The sequence below is a fragment of the Solanum pennellii genome, chromosome 3, assembly GCF_001406875.1.
Source record: "Solanum pennellii chromosome 3, SPENNV200".
NCBI lineage: Eukaryota > Viridiplantae > Streptophyta > Magnoliopsida > Solanales > Solanaceae > Solanum > Solanum pennellii.
Genome location: NC_028639.1, coordinates 5,150,288 through 5,171,686, shown reverse-complemented (window position 1 = coordinate 5,171,686; position 21,399 = coordinate 5,150,288). Strand labels below are relative to the sequence as shown.

Below are 21,399 nucleotides of genomic sequence, written 5' to 3'. Positions count from 1 at the left end.
GAAATGTCCAAGTAAAAATCACAAGTAATTAGCTTATTGTAACACTAAATATAGCCAACAAATGTATAATGCACATATATTTTTCATACACATAAGTTCTAAAAAATCAAAAATATTTATTTTATGCAGAAAGTGCTTATTTTTTTAAAAAATAAAGGTGTTTGACCATATATATATAAATTTTTTACAATAAAAACTAGAGCTTTTGAGTAGTAATACAAGCTATCACTCATAAGAGTTCGATGCGTGCAAGTCTTGGCTGATGCATGCAGACCTTGGCTGGTATCGCCTATCCGAATGCTTTCACTCAAAACGAAACATGGCAATACTGCTGGAGACTCAATAAGTTTGTTTGGTACTTTGATCTCTCAACAGGAAGTTGATAGAATGATGAGATGTTTGTATTACTTGTTGACTTGAGAAATGATCTTTCATCAACAATACTTGCTACTCTTTGCATTGAGAATTTCTTAACATATCAGGCACCAAGAGCTTAGACAGAACAATGGTGCACTCCTGCACAACAACATCCATTTTTCAGAGAGCATTACTCTCATAGTCTTCATATCATGTATTCTTAGATAGCCATGATTTGTGGTGTACATGGAGGCCAAATTGTGTCTTCACATACATCTTTTATGCATGAGGCATAACCTCCAACAGTAATCCAATTCTGGAAAACTCTTCAGCTTTCTCAATAGTTGAAGCTTTGCATAATTGACCATGGTTTTCTGAAACAAAAAGACTGGATGGATATACAAGCTGTGGTTGAGTACACCGGGTATGTTCCTTAGTAATATATAGCATTCTTGATGTTCACTCTGACAATACATCAACTAATCCACATGCAAAAGAGAAGCAAAATCAGTGTCTTGCAAAGTTAGTCTACCTAAGTACAATTCACTAATATGGTCAGAGCATAAAGGGATGCATCTCTTATTCAAATTCTCATGTATAGCACCCATTCCTGGAACCCACGGATCCAAAAGTAACCTAATTCGGTAGACAATAGTATCTCTTCTGTCACAAAAATGAGCAGCACAACAGTAAGAGGGCTCATCAGAAGCTAATCTAATCAATGTCATCCCTAGAGAACCATCCACGGGATTTGGATCAATGAGAACGTTATCTCCCATCATTTTGACTTCCCTTTCTGTGGGAAAATACATTTTTTCAACCCCATCAACATTAGAAACTTTCAGATCCTTGGTGTAATGTCTGATTGCTTCCTTCTTTGAGGAGTCATGCTTCTCTGCTAAAGTCAAGATGCACGAGAATCTTAAATGATAAGATACTATAATCTTCAACTTTCTGAAGTTGTGGCAGCAGCAAAAGAAATCAAGCCACCTTCTTCCAATACCAGCATACCACTTGATGATATCAGCATCTTCAAGAACCATAAGTAAACTAATCGGCCTAGGACGGCCCATATGATTTGTAAATCCAATCAGTTTGACTGCCTTCTTAACAATTTCTAAGGGCGCCTCAACTTTTATGCATAACTTTGTCAGATCTGCCACAGTTTGATCAGAGTATTTCCGCTCCTCTTCTTCCTCTGCTATCTTTACTTGTTCCTCTAACATCCTTTTTGCTTTGATGGGATTTATGTACCTGTCAACTTGCTCTTGAAAGTTGTCATAAGCATCTACAAGTTCACGGGGCAGTTGATCTCTGATCCTTTTCAAAGAAAGGAAGTCACCAGCTGAAAGCATCCGATGCCATTCCCAACGATCATCGACAGATTCCAAAAAGTCTTGCATTACCTCTTCAGCCCAAGAATCAAAGATTTGGTTGACTTCACTCTCAATCTGGAAATCAGTTTTGAAACCATTGGCCCGCTTCATTTTCTTAAATACATGACTGAATATCTTCATTCCCAATTTCTTTCTATTACTCTCTTTAGCATTTCTTAACTCCAAAGCTCTAACTTCTTTCTGCCGGAGGTACTTCTTCCTCGCCCTGATCGCCTTTTGTGACATTGGTGGGTGCAAGACAGACGGCTTAACCGCCTGAAGCTCCATCCCCAAAAATTCTATCTTCTCAGAAGTAGCGCTATGAATAACAGTCTTAACCTTATCAATACCGAATTCCATATCTCTCTCAAGAATCTGCACAAGCCTACTCTTCAAATCCAAAGTCATCATCTTTGTCCCCGACGTGATAACCAATATCTCATCCAAATACCTAACTGCATATATCTTCAACGGCTTATAGAAAGCATTCCCCTGATATCCCTCAGCAAAGTCATTAGCATCAACTCTCGGATTCTCCCGACTCGTTTTAAGCCTTAGTTCTTGAATCTCCTTATCGAAACTATTAAAGTAAATGTTAATCAAAATTGAACTCAACCCACATTCTTGAGGAAGCCCTCTACCTAAACAACAACCACCCAATTGAATACTCACTATTTCAGACTCAAACAGCACTTCTATTAAACCAATCAATGCCTCATCACTAATTTTCTCTTCCATAACCCTACACAACCTATCAACATGCTTATTTTCAAATTTTGCAGTATTCAAACAAACAGTAAACCACCAACTTGGGTTCTCAACAGAGTTCTTAAGGTAACGAATAGCGGTATGTCTTCCCATATTAACACGTCCACCATAACAAAATGTCACAAATCTATCATTATATATAGATTCAAGAACCATTCTTATAGCTTCAATAACTACTTTAAGCTTCAAATTAGGAAGCACAAGTGGTTTACCTTTAACTGAAGATGGAGGGATAGTAAAGCCACAAACTTTGACATCAAATTGATTCGTAGAGAGGTGATAAGAGAGCTCTTGAAGTGAGAAAAAATGAGTTGAGACAAAATCAAGAGTGAGGGTATTCTTGTCATTTGGTTTGAGATTTTGGCAAGCTGTGAGAAGGAAAGAGGGTAAAGCGACGACGTTTTGGAGGAGATTGTGAAACTTGCCATGGTGATACTGGGAGAAAACGAGGTTTTTGATATCTGATTGAGAAAGGATTTTTGTGGGGTTTTGGTAAAAGGGTGAAGATGAAGGAGAAAGGGTTGAAAGGTGGAGTTTTGGAAGTGAGAAAAGTGTAATCTTGGAAGTAAAGTACAGTGGAGTTCTTCTGAGCATTTTCAGTTCAAATTTGAGGTTTGCTGCTGTAAATCGCCTCCGAGTAAAGAGAAACTGATGTTGAAACTATCAGCTCGGCGTTTGAGAAGCTGCCGCCGTCGCCGGCGGCGGAAGATGAGAGATGAGTTTGATTTCTCCGACGAGGATCACGACGGGAAAATCACCGGCGACGAATTGTTCAATGTGCGGAAGAAATTTATAAAATTTAATTACTTTTAGCCTTTTACTTTTGTTTCCCTTCCCTCTTCTCCCAAAATATTTTATTTCTTTTACTTTATTAAATCTCTTTTTTAAATGGATAACTTTCACATGTAGCAAATAAAAAATTTATATTTATATGCTATAGTAAAATTTGCATAATTGCGCTTCATAGCAAACCATAGATAACTATCGATATTTTAAAAGAATGTGAATAACATATAAAATCTTCAAAGGAAGATTGTGTTTTTATGTGTGAATGATGAAAGATTAGTTGATTTCATCTAAATATTATTAGCTTAATTAAATGAGTGTTACATATTTCGAAGGAATTTCTAATTATATCACACTTATATGCATATTTAAGTCTAGATATTTACTAAACTTTTTTAGTTTGGAGATGTAAATAGCTTAGTAGATTTTGGAATTTGCATATCAAAGAGAATCTAATGAGAGGGACATAAATAATTGATATTTTGTAGTTTCATAAATATTTCAGAAATTTTAATATGATTGATATCTTCAAGCAAACAATTAAGATATCCCAACTAATCAACCACCTTATAATCAGCCCATGTATTTCAATCAAATGCCTACATATTTATCAAAGATCCACCACCCCTTTTTCCCTCTTCTACTCTCTCAACCCCCACCCCAACCTATATTTATGTATAAATAGAATTGATATATATATATATATATAGTAAGTTTTATAAATGGAGATATCAGTATAAATTCAAGGCCTAACTCATCGGTAGCCACTTAAAGTTGATATCAATTTTCACTTGGACATCTCAACTAGGTCTTATTCATTTTAAACACCTCAAGTATGGAGACATTGTGTCACGTCGACATGTTTTTTACAACCAGCAAAATATATAAGATGTGTGTATTACACTCGCTGATGACGTGTCAAAGTAACGAATTAAATAATGACATGTGGCATATATATATATTTAAAAATTAATAAAATAATATACTATGAATAACCCATTTTAAAAAACTATTTAATTAATTAATTACTTTAAAAATTACCTTTCCATAAAAACAAAAACGGAAAAAAAATCTACAGCACCTTTAGTTTTCTCCTCCACCATTTTCATCCTTCACCATTTCCGCATCTCCTCCTCCTCTAACCACTATTACTTTGATGTTTTTTTCTTCAAGTTTGAAGATTATCACTACTATCATCTTTTTCTTCAAATTTATATAACTAATTTGGGTCATAAGCGAATATCCATAATCTAAATATCATTCTATTACTCATAATCTAACTATCATACAATTACCCCCAAAAAAAATTATTCATGATAAAATCATATCTATTTATGAATTTATTTGAAATGGGTTCATCAAAATAGAAAAATTTAAAAGGTTTGAGAAGTAGAAAATTAGTATTTCAAAAACTGAATCTGAAAAAAAAAATTAACTCAAATAGAGAGAGGTGAAAATAGACCAACAAACATTTGAAGGATTAGGTTAGCTTTCCAACAATGAAACTATGTAAAAAAATTGATGGAAAAATTTGATGTCATGAAGAAGATTTATGCTCTAGACATATTTTTTGGTCCTTTCTTAAATTATTTTTTTTTGATATATAATTAATTTAATTTTTCACACAAAAAAATGACAAAGAGAGGAGAAAGTTGAATATACAATGGTGGTAAGGTGGTGGTATATGGTGGAGGAAATGTGGAAAGGAGAGAGAAGGAAGAAAAAAAAATTAAAAAGTTTAAAAATTATATCTTCTACGCGCTCAAAGTAAGTGTTAAACACATAATATGTCAATTCAGTAAAAAATGTCAAAATGACATAATTGGATCTTACTTTAAGTGTTTTGAATGAACGTTGTTTAGTTGAAGTGTTTATGTGAAAATTGGTGTCAATTTTAGGGGGTCACCGATGGATTTGGCCAAAATTCAAAGTATTCATATGCTAACGATACCATTAATACATTTACCTTATTTAGTTCATTTTAATTAAAACTGTACTAGGGTATAAATAGAAAAATAAAAACATACACAAAAATACAGCTAGAAAAAGACATAAATTTTAGTCTTTTTTTTGGGAAAAGGGTCTGATATACCCCTCAACTTTGTCATTTGGAGCTGATATACCCCTTGTTATAAAAGTGGCTCATATATACCCCTACTTATAAACAAATGGCTCACATATACCCTTTTTCTTTAACGGAAATGAAAAAAATAATAATTTTAATCTAAATTTTTATTATTTTTTTCTACAATATATAATCCCATATGAATAAATTTAATCCTCGTCAAACATATTTTTTTGACTTTTTTTTGTTTCAATGACTAATTTAGAATTATTATTTTGATAATCAAATTTATTTATGTTTCACTAATATTCTTGTAAAACTTATTGTAGATGACCAAATTTTTTATATCGAATACAAAAATCAAATTACAATATAGACAAAAAAAATAACTTAATTTTTTTTTCTTTAAACAAAGGAATGAAAGAAAAAAATAAAATAAGCATAAGAAACTCAAATAATTATAATAAAAGAAGTCAAAAAATAATTTATGTATTAAAAAAATTAAAATATACCTTGAACTTTGATAGAAGAATCATATATACCCCTAAATAATTTTTTTGTAAAGTTAAAAGTGATAAATATAAATTTAAAATTAATTTTTTTAACTTCCGTTAAATGAAGGATATATGTGAGCCATTTTGTAATGACAGGGGTATATGTGAGCTGTTTGTATAACGGTAAGGGCATATATGAGCCACTTTCATAACGAGGGGTATATCCGCTCCAAATAATAAAGTTGAAGGGTATATCAGACCCTTTTCCCCTTTTTTTTACATAGGTATATATAAATAACATTGTTATAGTTATTGAACTTTAATAACTCCATTATATAATTATTTTTGTAAGTTGCTCATAAATTATTAAGTATATCATTCATATATTCAAGAATTATGAGGGTTAATGGTGTTAATTAGAGAATTTAAAACATAATTTGTGTATAGGACGTATAATCGAGTGCTTAAGACGTAAACCTCACACTTGAGTCTCAAGACGTTTTGCTAGATACAGAACGTTGGACATGTGTAGGACGTAACTCTTATGGAACTAATTAAACCTCACACTTGAGTATCAGGACGTCATATAATATGGATTGGAGTAATTTCAAATCAATTTTAAGAAAGGCGAAATGGTTTGGTGGACCCTTGTACTTGTATGCGCTTGTTTTGTGAACCCTTCTACTTAACAATTTATCAACTAAACCATTAAACTCAATAAAAATACAATATATTAAACCTTCTGACCAGTGACCAGGCTTATGTGGCATTAAGATGGTTGAGTTGGCAAAAGAGTATGGCTACACGCATATGTAGGCGAGTGAACTTCATATTTAAATTTAAAAAACATTTTAAAATAAAATTTTCAATTATAAAAAAACTAAAAACTAAAATAAAAAAATATTATTTAAAAAAAAAAAAAAGGAATTCTTCTTCCTTTAACTCCAGCCGCCATCCCCATTCCTGTTTAACCCCTTTTTCCTTCTTCAATACACTTATTATCACCTTTATCAGCATATTGACATCTTTTTTTTTGACACATTTCAAGTTATTATTACGGAAAAAAGAAAGCGACGTTAATTTTATGGTGGTATTCATCGGAATCTACTGATTCAAAATGGAGTAAGAGAGAGACACGACACTGATCCTTTTTCACCAGAACAGGAGGCGGCAAGGGAGTTATTCGTACGACGGATAGGATGGAGAAAAGAGGCGGCCTCTGGTGGCTCGCAGATGTCGCCGGTGGTATTTCAGCTTAGGATTACTAATTTTGTGGAGGTAGAAGAAAGAGGAAAGGAAAATAGTGAGCTTTGCAATGGAGATGGAGATCTGCAAGTCTTGCCAGCAAGAAAAGCGGTGGCGGCGACGACGGATTTAGATGTTACATTGAAGCGAAGTGTGGAGTCCCAAAATTTAACAAATTTAAAATCTAATTTAATAAAACTTTGTTTAATAATTTTTAAAAATAAATAATAAAGATAATTATGACATGTAGTTAATTTATGTGACGTGGATTTGACATGTCATTTATTTAAGGCGAGTGAACTACACACATAATAAGAGGGGTTTGAAAATATTCGTTTAATTGAGTTTAAGGGTTTAGTTGATAAATAGTTAAGTAGAAGGGTTCACAATATAAATACATACAAATATAAGGGTCTATTTGACCATTTCGCCTTTAAGAAATCAAATTAAAAAAACATAAAACACGACTCCGCTGTCATCTATTCAAGGGGAGTGAACTACACACATGATAAGAGGGGTTTGAAAATATTCGTTTGATTGAATTTAAGGGTTTACTTGATAAATAGTTAAGTAGAATGGTTCACAATATAAATACATACAACTATAAGGGTCTACTTGACCATTTCGCCTTTAAGAAAATCAAATTAAAAAAAACATAAAACACGACTCCGCTGGGGATCGAACCCAGAGTCTCTGGTTTCGTAGACCAGCGCCTTATCCATTGGGCCACGGAGTCATCTTGTCATTCAAAAGTAAAACACAATTTAATTACTAATAAGTATTTCAAGTATATCAATTATTTGTGATGACTAACATTCTATTTGGATGGGATAATTGTTATATATTTTCATAATGTAATTTGTCGTATTTTATAGTACTATGTTATTTTAATAGATATAATATTCACATGATATATGTCGTTAATTTTTTATTGATTTATATATCACATATCAATAATTTGAAGGATGATGAACAAGAAAAAAATATAGTACGAAAAAGGTAGGGTAAAAGATACAATAGAATTATTAAATAATATGTAAAGAAACAACTAAGATAACAAGGAGATCACTGAAAATCTATCGTTCCACGTAAAATGAAAGTTTCTTTTATTACTAACGATGTAATGGTAAGGTTTATATACGCTCTACCTTCTTTAGATCTCACTTGTGAAATCCCACTGAGATGTTTGTTGTTGATAATGATATATTTAACGATATGATAATGAAAATTAAGTAACAACCAAAAACAATTATATACAATCACAAATATAGAAAGCTTAATCTCTTCAGAACTATTTATTTAATATTTTTACATATATAAAATTACACTGAATTTATTATTATTGTAACATTTGCTAGTGGCACTTTGTTTTTTTTTTGGTAATTGTGTTACCTCCTCTTCTTCTCAGAAATTTCTATTGCTAGCCAGTACTTGGTTTGTATATACTATAACTATCAACTTGCTTTTTATGTGTCCAAAGGGGCCTAGAGCCATTTCTTTGCTAAGAAAAACTTGTAAAACCCTATCTCTTTGCTTTTATAGCTTAATCGAGAGTCTGGTGTATTTAGCTTTTATTATATGTAGAATATGGAAAATTGGACTTAACTATAAAGCAGGGGCAGAGCGATGTGGTTGTCAGGGTGTCCGTCCAATTGGACAACCTTTGCTGAAGAAAGTATCGTATGTATAAGTAAAATGGTATATAAAGTAATTAAGCAATATATTTTGGACACTCTTAATATAACAAGTTTTAGACTAGTGACTTCAGACACCATGAATGAAGCAACGATCACGTGTTTGAATCTTACTAATAGCAATTTTAATTTTTCACACTTTTTCTTTTAAAAAATTATTGTGTAATTTTTTAACACCCTTCGTATAGTTCCTAGCTCCGTAACTATAATTAAGGTCCACAAGAAAAAAAACCATGTATCCAACAAGTAGTACTCGAATGATTTCAGAATGTCCCAAATGTCTAATATAAAATTTCCAAGAAATTCTTTGTTATCAATTATCCCTAAAGTCTAAAAAGAAATGAGTAACTATTTTACACTGACATATAGAAAGTGTCTTTTCTTCAAACTGCTTTTGAGTACTGAGATTCTTTCTATTATTAATAATAATAATATAATTTTATAAATGAAGTTTGAACTTTGAAATAAGGTAATGTGTTTTACATTTTGAAGATTGAAAGATGGTTTCTAATCGATTCTTAACTGGAGTAAGATTTTTAAGAGGTTTGATTTGAATATAAGTTATGATGAGATTATTTATGATGAGATAGTTATGTTAGAATAGTCGTGATTAAATTATTTTTTATTAAATTTTTTAGTTGTTGTACTCAAAATAAATATATTGTTTAAATTTAAGAACGAGTTATTTGTTTATAAAAAATATATTTCATTTTATTCAATTTTTGTATTTTCTTTACAAGTTTTAGTTATTCATTCCTAAAAATAGAATTTTTCTCTTAATTATATTAAATATTTTTGTATGTATATTTTCATGATAATACTATATCTGTCTATATGTATTCAAATATAAATTTTCTTGTTATATACCTTAAAAATAGAACTAACATCTTAAGTTTGTTAAAGTAAAAGAGATTGATCACAAATCAAAATATATATAAACATAAAAAATTAGTTAAATAAATTCATAAATAAAAATATATTTATATAATATACTTTTTAATAGAAAAATATGAAGAATTATTATAAAAAAATAAAGAGTAGAGAAGATTGTGAATGTTATTTTACCTGGTATTAAAAATAATATAAATATACATGAATATAAAAGATGTATAAAAATGATTTTAAGATAATGTTTATTTCAGTTATCTAATTCATCTCGAAATTACTATACCACCAAAGAAGATGAATAACTTATCCAGTACTACTTATTAATTCTGAAATAAATCATCCTAAACTTACTAACCAAACAGAAAATTAAGTAACATAATAACTAAATTTCGAGACTATTTAATATTATTCTTTCCACCAAAAAAAATTAAAATGTTTGAATGAAGTACCTTTTTCCTTTTAAACATATTATAATATCTTGTTGGTATGTTGATTTATTAGTTCAATGATTAGGATTGAGGAATATTATAAAGTATAATTTTTATAATGTACAAATATTTTTCAAAAGGATAGACGATATTGAATCACGAAGTGTTTATTGTTTAGTCTAATGATCATTTTATAAGTTTAATCAAATATTTTATAGTCCCTAGGAAATGAGTGTCTTATTAGATGACTTACGAGTTTTTGTGGTCATAACAACAAATTCGAATAATACTGAAGGATTCACAATAATCAAAGGTAGAATCAAAATTAGAAATTTATAAATTCTCAAATTTATAATCTATTTTGGCATATAAATTCACAATAAAATATTTTATTTACTTATCCCTTATTTCAAGTTTTTAAAAGGCACATTTATATAAAGCCTAATGAAACAGAGATATCTCGTGACTTGATCAACTCTCGGTAGATGAATGTTCAACTTCATCATCTTTTTTTGAAAAAATCAAAATATTTTTTCTAGAAAAAAGTATTTCTCATTTTTCACCCAATGTGAACTTTTTGAGTTCTGATTTTTAGATGTAAAATCGATTTTATTAAGGTGTACATTGTTCTTGATATAAATTTTTTGGCATGAGTAACTTAAATTTTTATTAATTTTAAGTGCATAAATATCGAATGTCAGATAAAAACGCATGAGATATGGACAAGTTTATTTCTTTGGATATACTAATGAAGACAAGAAAACACTGAAAAAATCTGCTCATCTTTGACAACAACAAAAAATCCTAAATAAACTCATATAATTAATTTAGAGTTTTAATTATTATATAATTTTTTATTTATAATTATTTAAATATTAATAATAAGTAACATATTTTTAAAAAATAAATATTTCTAAAAATAAGTTGATGACGTAATTCTTTGATCAATTAAAAGGTATGTATTATTTTATTGCTATGGTGCTTCTTGGAAACATCACTAGTGTAACAAGATGAGGTCAAAATTATACCAATCAACACTCTCAATACCTAGATTGACGTAAATATTTTTTTTTATTCTATGTTTAATATTTTTTTTAAGATTTCTAATAAAAATATACTTATAATTTTATAGATTCTTATATTATAACGATTTAAAATAATAAACAACCTCTAATTGATCAAAGAATGATAAGGACATGTACATATTCTAGTTGTAAGACCTGATTTTCTTTTTTAATTTCCTATTCAATGTATAATTTTCACTTTGTGAAGCTTCATATATACATGAATTCAAATTTATAATTTATGAGTTTCTTAATGGACTTTTAAATGATATATAACTGCTAATTGATCAAAAAATGATAAATACATGTAGATATTCAGTTACAAAGGCATGAATTTCTTTTATCATTCCTTATTCGATATTTAGTATTAGTGATCTATTTCAATATAGATGGATTAAGAATTTAAAGTTTATTCAATAATAAATAATTCTTGAGTTCTTGGTCTAATGTATACAACAATAACATTCTCGACGTAATTTTACAAGTGATATTTTGAAAGATATATAGGATCATGGAGATCGTATTCCTACTTTTGTAGAGTAGAAAGATTATTTGTGATAGACTTTCAGAATAACAATACATTATAAAAAGATGGAATAAAAAAACGTAGTTCCCGAGCAAACAAGATACGGTTGAAAAGGAGGAGTTAACGAAGTTAGAAAAGATTGGAATGGCTATAGAAATATGTATTGTTGTATCAGATCGACTAATGCTCCTAGGTTGATGCAATGCATTTTGTCAATTGACTGAAGACTTCATTATTAGTATGTCGATCGGTTAAACACGGATTGAAATAGGATTCTTTGTTTACGTTTAAAAAATAATATATATTTTTTTATATAAAAAAATAATATTTTTTTTTTGATAACTTTTTAATTTTAACTTTTCACGTAACATATTTAATACTACAAAATTAATGACATATTAATAGTTGATAAAATAATGTTTAATTCGTCCAAACACTTTTTTTTTTAAAGATACATTTAATCATCGATCAATTTTACCAATTGATTTTCACCCTTTTTTTCATAATGATATATAAATAATATCGTCAATCAAAATATAGATTAATTTAAAGTTTATGTAATTTTCAAGTATCTTAATAATCACTAAATGACCAAAAAAATCATTTTAAAGCAAACTTGCTTATTCCTTTTTCTTTATCAATCTCCTTCCTTCTTTGTTGTTTAGCTAGATAGGAAAGGTTCTTATTATCTTTATTATTGATTCATCTTCAACGGGACCATATTATAATTTTGGGACCATATTATAAATTATGAAAATGTGAAAACAAAAGTTGTACGCGATCTAGAGGAGAATCACATAGGACCAAAATATATTTATCTTTTTATTGTGATAGGTAGATTACGATATTAAAACAAAATTCATAGTACGTATATATATCTAAAGGATAGCGACCAAAAGTCCCTTGCCAACAAATAAAAAGTAATAAAAATTGGAAAGAGTTTACTAGAAGTAAAACTTCTTTTTACCGTTTTCTACTCATGATATGTAAAAATCGGGGTGCATCTGCACTCATTAATTTGATTTTTTTAATTTATATATATATATATATATTTTGGAAAATTGACAAGAACTAAACATAATTAATAGTGTATGATGTACCCATGAAAAGCATAAAAATTGTAGTTTGCCGTTATACAAGCCTAAGGTACCATTCACAATGTTCGAATTAAGTTAAATCCATATTTTGTTGTTTTGTTTTTTAAATTTAGACTGATAAACTCGAAGTCTTCAAATTTTAAGTTTGTTTGTGCCTATATTATAAGAGGGAGTTACTAGGTGAGGATGATGATGTTGTTCTTTATATTTTCACTTTTGATTGTAACATGACTTTACATTTAAAAATTGTACAAAAATCATATACGTAGTATTTACAGATAAAAGTATCTAATTATTAGGGAAAAAATCAATTTATATGTATTGTCGAATCTAGATTAACTAAGACAGATGAAATAGCCACGATATGAGCATTCTTCTAGAAATAATTATTGTAGTAGGATTAATGCGAGTTCGAAGTCTCAAGGGTGAAAAAGGTTAATAAAAATTTCAAAACGGTATATGAAATTTTTTTAAAAACCAAAACGACAAAATTGCTCACTAAGTAGCGATTTTGTCCGTCGGAAAAAAATAAAATCGCTGCTATAATAGCGATTTGTTAAATTTGTTTTTTTAAAAAAAAAAAATTAAAACAAAATCGCTCTCAAAGGAGCGATTTCAAAATATATTTTTTTAATAATATTTTCAATATGTCGCTGCTGAGGCAGCGGCTTAAGTTCAATTTTTTTTTTAAATTTTTTTTTTTGCTTTTTTTAAAGAAAGGTTTGAATCAATTTTTTTTTATTTTTTAAATCAAATCACATCGATTTTTAATTAAATTTTTTATTTATTTTTTAAAATCAAATTGCTATTAAGGCAGCGATTTTAAATCAAAGTCTTTTTTAGCGATTTGATTTTTTTTAAAACAAATTAATTTAAACTTTCTTTAAAAAAAAAAAGAAGCAAAAAATAATTAAAAAATTATAATTAAACTTAAGTCGCTCAGCGACATATTTAAAAGAATTTTTAAAAAAATCGGAAATCGCTCCTTTGGGAGCGATTTTGTTTAATTATTTTTAAAAAAAATAAATAACAGCGATTTTACTTTTTCCAGCGGACAAAATCGCTACTTCGTGAGCGATTTTGTTTAATTATTTTTTTTTAAAAAAAATAAATTTAACCAATCACTGTTATTGCAGCGATTTTACTTTTTCAGCGGACAAAATCGCTACTTCGTAAGCGATTTTACCCTTTTGGTTAAAAAGAAATTTCATATATCATTTTAAAATTTTTGTTAACATTTTTCACCCTTTAGGCTCCAAACTCGGATAATGCATTGCTTGTGAAGTATGTGTGCATGTATATCCTATATATTTATCTGTTACTGATAGGAAGTTGGAAATTGATTCAAAAAAGGATTACTTGATTACATTATTAATTTTGGAATCCATATATTTTATGGTAATTGCGTTGAGTATTGCCAACAAATTGTAAGTCACTCACTCAAAACATAGATATTATAATAATTGATAATAAAAAATATTTAAAAATTATCAGTGTTACATAAATTGAAAATAAATAAAGTAACATATAAAATTTGAAATAAGATGTAAAAGAACTATAAATTAAATCACAATTATTAACAAATTAAACTTTTTAAATACATAAACCCTTTAATAATTTTCGAAATTCTATACAAATGACACATAACTGAAATAAATGGAATAACATATATTATTTAATAATTATTATAAATTATAATACTTTAAAATATTTTAAAAACATATATAAAAGTTAGCTGAATCTCAAAATCTATCAACATCACATAAATTATAAAATTAAACAAAAATAATATGACATATATTAATTTTCAAGCATTTCATTAACCGCTAACTGACAAAGAAAAATCATATTTAATTAAAGCAAACTTGCTTTCGTTTTCTTTTAATCAATCTCCTTCCTTTTTTGTGGTTTAGCTAAATAACAATTAGCAAAGGTTTTTATCGATTCATCTTCAAGGGGGACCATATTATAAAAAAGAAATTAATTGAAATCGTGAAAAATAAGGGTGATCGAGTTAATTGTGTAGTCGTACGCGATTTATTGGCAAAAATCAAGTAATCAAAGGGATTTATTTGAACATTAGTAAAAATGTTGAATCTATTTCTATTTTGTAAATGATTAAAAAATATTTTTTTTTACGTATATATAATAAGAGATGTTAATTTTCTTTTATTTTTTATGTATATTTACTTATTCATATTATAACCTTTCCCAAAAAGTATTTTAATTTTGTCGATGAAGCAAATTTATATTATAATTTACCTTTTTATTGTAATAGATAAATTATCATACTGAAGCAAAATTTATCGTAAACGTATCTAAAGGACAATGACCGCATGTCTTTGTAAGGGTTCACGAAAAGTAGTTCATTTTTATAGTAATAAGGCCAAGAGAATGTGTTTATATGATTTATCATCTCTTTTGCATTATTGGACTCAAGAAGGAATCTAGGATTTTTGTTTCAGTGAGATTGATATAACGATTAATGGTGGAGTCATAATTTTTTATCAAAAAATAATTTATTGGATAAAGTATATTTTGTGACAATGCAATACAGACAGTTCTACTCTAATATATACTTTAGTTGATAATGTTTCTTTGCTCGAAAATCTACTTCATACGTTTCAATCTTTTTTGAATATGAGGATAATTTACGATTGCTATAATTTCTGGCGAAATTTTTTACCTTTCGAGTGGGTATTTTATTATGAGCACTCTGTGCTCATTGAGTAAATCCATCACTATGAAATAGCCTGAAAATTATAATAGAGATGTAAATTAAATTGTTTTAGGTAAGCCATGTTTATATTTAAATTCTAAACCGTTCTCGACTAATAAAAATAATAATTTGGTAAAAAAAAATTACCTAATCATAATAACTATTGCAATGGCTAATAAAAATAATAATATGAGATTGATTGAGTGTTCGGAAAAGCAATGGCTAAATATATGAACAAATGAAAATAAGACAAAAGGAAAAAATCGAGGATTATTTTTTTAATGATTAACTTGAAAATCGAATAAATTATAAAGAATCATTAATCGATAAAGTAAAAATTAATTATTAATTAATATATTTTTAATCCATAAATTGAAAAAAAAGTTATTAAATTAAATCGAATCCCAAAAAGCAATCGTGCTTACCACTACTCCATCATTAATTCAATGTGAACTATCAGTTCAAGATTCATCAACTAATTGATTTATAATATAATCAATTTAATGTGAGTTCGTGTAATTAAATAAATTTGATGAAGGATCAATCGTAAAATAATTCACTACTAAATAATTACAATTTTTTAATTAAAATTTTCTATTGAAGAATATTTCGTGGCTATTCTCAATTTTCCACATATATTTTATTTGAAGTAGTGAGAAAATAAAAAATGTTCAAATATATATTTAATATTTCAAAAAAAATAAATTTAACCATTTGTTTTAATTTCCAGTGAACTTGTTTACTGAAAATGAAATAAAAAAACTCATGTTTATAATTAAAATATTTTAGTGATTCGTGATCGAAAAAATCTTTATTTAATTCTAGTAATCAATAATGTATAATGTAATTAAATACCCCAATGATTTGTGTTTAAAGATGGAGTCAAAATTTAAAATTTATAAATTTTAAAGTTAGTTATTTTTATATAATATAAATAAAGCATAATTAAATAATAATGAATAAAATAGTTCATTAAATCTTTCATTATCAATTACAATGTTAAGAGAGGTCCGATCCCCCATGCATCAATCGATAGTTAAAACTTGAAAGGAAAGGCTACGTACATAAATATTATAATATTGAAATTGCGATATATTTTAAAACAGTTCAGGATCTACGAGTTAATGATATAAAACACACTTGAAGAAATTAAAATATTTCTATATTTTGAGTTCCGTACATAAATATTACGCGTGTAAGTTTTTACCTAGACAATCACTAAATGTTTATCGAAATACAGTGAACCGGGTTGCATCACATTGGAGAGCAAGAGAGTATTGGCTCACCGTTGTAGATGTAGGTTTTCCCATGAAATTAATCGGTGCCACATTATTCTATAATACTTGGTAGAGTTGGTCTCACTGTAGTGACAAGAGTTTCAACTCGTATATCGAAGCGCCATTTACTTGTGAATATAACAATCTGCACTGAAATTTCATATATGAAACCTAAATAATTCATAGTTTAATTTGGACATATTTTGATAAACATATTATTGATAATTCAAATAACAAAATTTACACATATAATAAATCTAAATATAAAACTCAAAATATTAAAATATTTTAGACGTATTTTTGATCGGACCATACATGTTTATGATTAGAAAAGGATTAGGCCCATAGTGTTTTCAAAGTGCTACATACCGTTGTGCAATCAACAGACATGGAACTATAACTGAAACATGCAAAGGCTGTGCCAGCCAGTCTCTAAGTGGGGTTGTTCAGTTGCAAGGACATGACATAATAGTTTCATTTTATTTTTCGTAATCGTGACGTTCAGATTAATTTATACGTATTTTAATTAATTTCATAAAATATTTATTATCTTTCACTGATAGTAAGTATTGAATAACTTATTCATTAAAATTAGAATAGATGAAAAGAAATTACCTAATTCGCTGCATTAATCACTGAGCTACACTTTTTAGTACCGATAAGGAATAACAATTTCGTTATAAATAAAATTTTTTATATTAAATTATATATACGCTAGGTTTTGTGTCAATCAAGAGTAGGACCACAGAGGCCATCAAATAATAGTATTGTGCAATGAAGAAATCGATAACCAATACATGTCGTGGTGGAATAATTGAGATAGTTTCGCTATTAATTAGAAATTTTAGATTCAGAACTTTGAAATGAAATAAATTCTAAGCTATCAAAAACGAGTCATGTAATACGTGAATTTAAATTTAGTTGAGTTTTTATATAAAGAGATAATATCTCATATGGTCACTTAACTATAGACTCTTTGCTTAGAAAATCATTTAAGCTTTAACAGTCACTTAACAATAACAACATCTAATATTAACCAATAGTTAAGTGATTTTTTAAGAATAAATTAATTATAATTGAGTGAGTTTTAAATTAAAAATCAAACTTGAGCGTTTTTTTTTTAAAAAAAAACTCATAATTGAATAATAATCTGAGGTATTATTTCAAATATAAATATCGAATATCGAACGAAAAAATCGAAAAAGAAATGAAAGAAACCTGCCAATGCGCCACAGAATCTGGCATGTGACAGGTTAGTATATAAAAGTCCCCACATTGTCTGTGACCTGGCTTTCTGATCTATGCAAGCTGTTATTTTTCCCTCTAATTTATATTCCGTATTCTTATTAGTATTCGATTAAATTTAAATTTATATATTACGAAGTTAATTTTCATAAATGCCATTTCAAATGAAAAAGTTTAAATTCTCAAAAATAAAGGTTAAACATATTTCAATCATCTCTCAGTAATTCATATTAATCACACAAAGGTAAGCTAAGATGAGAATTAACTCACTTAATCAATTATTAAATAACTGTTTAGTATCACATACAATAGCCTCTAATTATTGACTTTACACGATAGAATTCGCACGCGAGCTCCAGCTATTCCGATGGAAACTTCGAAGAGAATTAATTATTACACGGCTCAATTAGTCTTTCTCCCCCCTATACCCAAGTCAGACGAATAGTCTGCACGTCAGTATCACTCGCGCCTCCCTTCTTACTTCGTCTCGCTCAAGCATAGTTCACCATCTTTACGGTCCAGACAAGTATGCTCACACTCAAACCTTTCCAAAGGTGCAACCCTCATGGTTAATTTAAAAAAAAAAAAAAACAATAAATCTTAGTTAAATTAAATTCAAATTTACGTATTGTAAGATTCAATAAAATTATTCTCATTTTCTAGAATTCGAATTCGCGATAAGGTGTAAAAATCGCAATCATCCAAATTTTAAAAAAAAACTATTAAACTCACAAATCTCTCCAATAGAATCTCACTCCAACTCCATTGCCAAATCTTCTTCACTCTCCAATATCAAACTTCTCAAATGTAAACAAATCTTCCATTAAAACTCACAAATCCATAAATTTAAGTTCATTTCACCATTTTTTTGGCTTCCAAATCCTCGAAACGAACTGAATACACACTCCATTTTTCGTATATTTTGATCCAGACTCGTTGAATCAACTCTCGATTTCTCTGCATTTTGATACGAATTTGCTGTATTTAATGGCTGATATAGTGAAGCAGATCTTGGCTAAGCCAATTCAATTAGCAGACCAAGTAACAAAAGTAGCAGATGAAGCAAACTCATTCAAACAAGATTGTGCAGATATAAAATCCAAAACAGAGAAGCTAGCCGCGCTGCTACGTCAAGCAGCGCGAGCTAGTAACGATCTCTACCAACGCCCCACGAAACGAATCATCGAAGATACTGAACAAGTACTCGAAAAAGCCCTATCGATCGTCTCCAAATGTCGAGCTAATGGTCTTGTTAAACGTGTTTTCACTATCATCCCTGCTGCTGCATTTAGAAAAATGACTTCTCTGCTGGAAAATTCGATCGGTGATGTATCGTGGCTACTCCGTGTTTCTGCGTCTGCAAATGAACGGGGTGATGAGTATTTGGGGCTGCCGCCGATTGCTGCTAATGAACCTATATTGTGTTTAATTTGGCAACAGATTGCGATTTTGTATACCGGTTCGTCAGATGAGAAATCGGATGCTGCTTCTTCTTTGGTTTCGTTAGCTCAGGATAATGATCGGTATGGCAAGTTGATCATTGAAGAAGGTTTGTTGAAATTCTCAATTTCTAAAATACATGATAGTCAATTATAATCTGTTTAGCGTTGCTCAGACTGAAATAGAATGAACAAATATACAGATCCCAATAATTTATGTGCTTTTTTGTGATATCGAACTCAGCACTTTTGACGTAGATCTAAATTGTGTTGTCATATTAGAACTGTAAGGCATTTTTAGAAAGAGCACACTTTATTAATTATATTATGTCTTGATAGGTGGAGTCGGACCGTTGTTGAAATTGTTGAAGGAAGGGAAAATGGAAGGTCAGGAGAATGCTGCTAAGGCAATTGGACTTCTTGGACGCGACCCTGAAAGTGTCGAACACATGTTACATGCTGGTGTTTGCTCAGTGTTTGCGAAAATACTCAAAGAAGGTCCGATGAAAGTTCAGTCAGGAGTAGCATGGGCAGTTGCAGAGCTCGTTTCACATTACCCGAAATGCCAAGATCTTTTTCAGCAGCATAATATAGTCCGGTTACTAGTTAGTCATCTCGCGTTTGAGACAGTCCAAGAGCATAGCAAGTATGCTATTGTCAGCAAAGCCACTTCGATTCACGCTGTTGTTTTGGCTAGTAATAACAATAGTAATGTGAACAAGGCGAACGAGGATGATGGAAAGATTCGTGTACCACATCCATTAGGGAATAATAAGTCTAATCAGATGCACAATGTCATAACCACCACTATGTCGATGAAGGGTCTAACGAAAACCCCTCAGGAAAATCTTGTCAATGGCGTGAACCAGACGTTGAATCAGCTGAGCAAAGTTAACGGAAATAACAACGTGATGAAGCAGCAGCATCAGAATCAGAACAGTGTTTGTTCAACCGGGGCGAGTAATAAAGGAAGGGAAAATGAGGATCCTGCTACCAAGGCTTATATGAAGGCGATGGCTGCACGAGCATTATGGAAACTTGCCAAAGGAAATTCCTCCATTTGTCGTAGCATTACTGAATCACGAGCACTGCTTTGCTTCGCGGTACTCCTGGACAAAGGAACAGATGATGTTAAATACAATTCATCGATGGCCATAATGGAAATCACAGCAGTGGCAGAACAAGATGCTGATTTGAGACGGTCAGCGTTCAAGCCTAACACAACAGCCTGCAAAGCTGTTGTTGATCAATTACTGAAAATCATCGAAAAAGGAGATTCAGACTTGCTTATTCCATGTATCAATGCTATCGGAAACTTAGCTAGGACTTTTCGAGCAACTGAAACAAGGATCATTAGTCCATTAGTCAAGCTACTTGACGAGCGTGAACCAGGAATCTCCAAAGAAGCAGCATTAGCCCTTACAAAATTCGCTTGTTCTGATAACTACCTTCACAAGGATCATTCCAAAGCCATCATAAACGCGGGAGGGACAAAACATTTGATTCAACTTGTTTACTTTGGTGAACAAAAAGTTCAGAGTCCTGCATTGCTTCTACTTTGCTACATTGCGTTGCACGTTCCTGATAGCGAAGCACTTGCTCAAGCCGAGGTACTGACAGTGCTCGAGTGGGCCTCAAAGCACGCGTACTTGAGCCAACACGAAAAGGTAGAGAGACTGTTGCTCGAAGCAAATAGCAGGCTTGAACTATATCAATCTAGAGGATCAAGGGGATTCCATTAACTTGTAATAATAGTTTAAAAAAAAATGTGTAGAATTTGTATGTTGTTAGCTTAAATTTTATGTTTTTTTTGTTTTAGAGTTTGTTCTTATTTTTACTTTTGGTTTGAAGTGTATATAAGATTTGTCTTTTTAACTCTGTTCGTAGAATAAACTCCTAATAAGATCATTGTAACCTTTTTGTTACATAAT

The 21,399-nt window shown here is 29.7% G+C and overlaps 2 protein-coding genes and 1 non-coding gene across 3 annotated transcripts; 1 reads left to right on the top strand and 2 right to left on the bottom strand.

The window, feature by feature from the left end:
* Positions 1-145: 145 nt before the first annotated feature.
* LOC107012610 (nuclear intron maturase 3, mitochondrial) lies at positions 146-3,360 on the bottom strand. Its single transcript, XM_015212488.2, has one exon. It carries the CDS (start codon positions 3,093-3,095, stop codon positions 837-839), a length of 2,259 nt encoding a protein of 752 aa, XP_015067974.1. The 5' UTR covers positions 3,096-3,360; the 3' UTR covers positions 146-836.
* Positions 3,361-7,754: 4,394 nt separating this feature from the next.
* TRNAR-ACG lies at positions 7,755-7,827 on the bottom strand. The gene has a single exon. It is a non-coding gene; the product is annotated as a tRNA-Arg (tRNA).
* Positions 7,828-18,723: 10,896 nt separating this feature from the next.
* LOC107012469 lies at positions 18,724-21,398 on the top strand. Its single transcript, XM_015212324.2, has 2 exons — positions 18,724-19,578; positions 19,808-21,398. Exons 1-2 carry the CDS (start codon positions 19,017-19,019, stop codon positions 21,208-21,210), a joined length of 1,965 nt encoding a protein of 654 aa, XP_015067810.1. The 5' UTR covers positions 18,724-19,016; the 3' UTR covers positions 21,211-21,398.
* The last annotated feature ends 1 nt before the right edge of the window (position 21,399 follows it).

What these genes read in the sequence shown, in the direction of transcription:
- LOC107012469 (XM_015212324.2), top strand. Translation starts at nt 19,017, where the DNA reads ATGGCTGATATAGTGAAGCAGATCTTGGCTAAGCCAATTCAATTAGCA. An exon ending in CAAGTTGATCATTGAAGAAG is followed by an intron (nt 19,579 to 19,807) that starts GTTTGTTGAAAT and finishes ATGTCTTGATAG; the next exon opens with GTGGAGTCGGACCGTTGTTG.
- LOC107012610 (XM_015212488.2), bottom strand. Translation starts at nt 3,095, where the DNA reads ATGCTCAGAAGAACTCCACTGTACTTTACTTCCAAGATTACACTTTTC.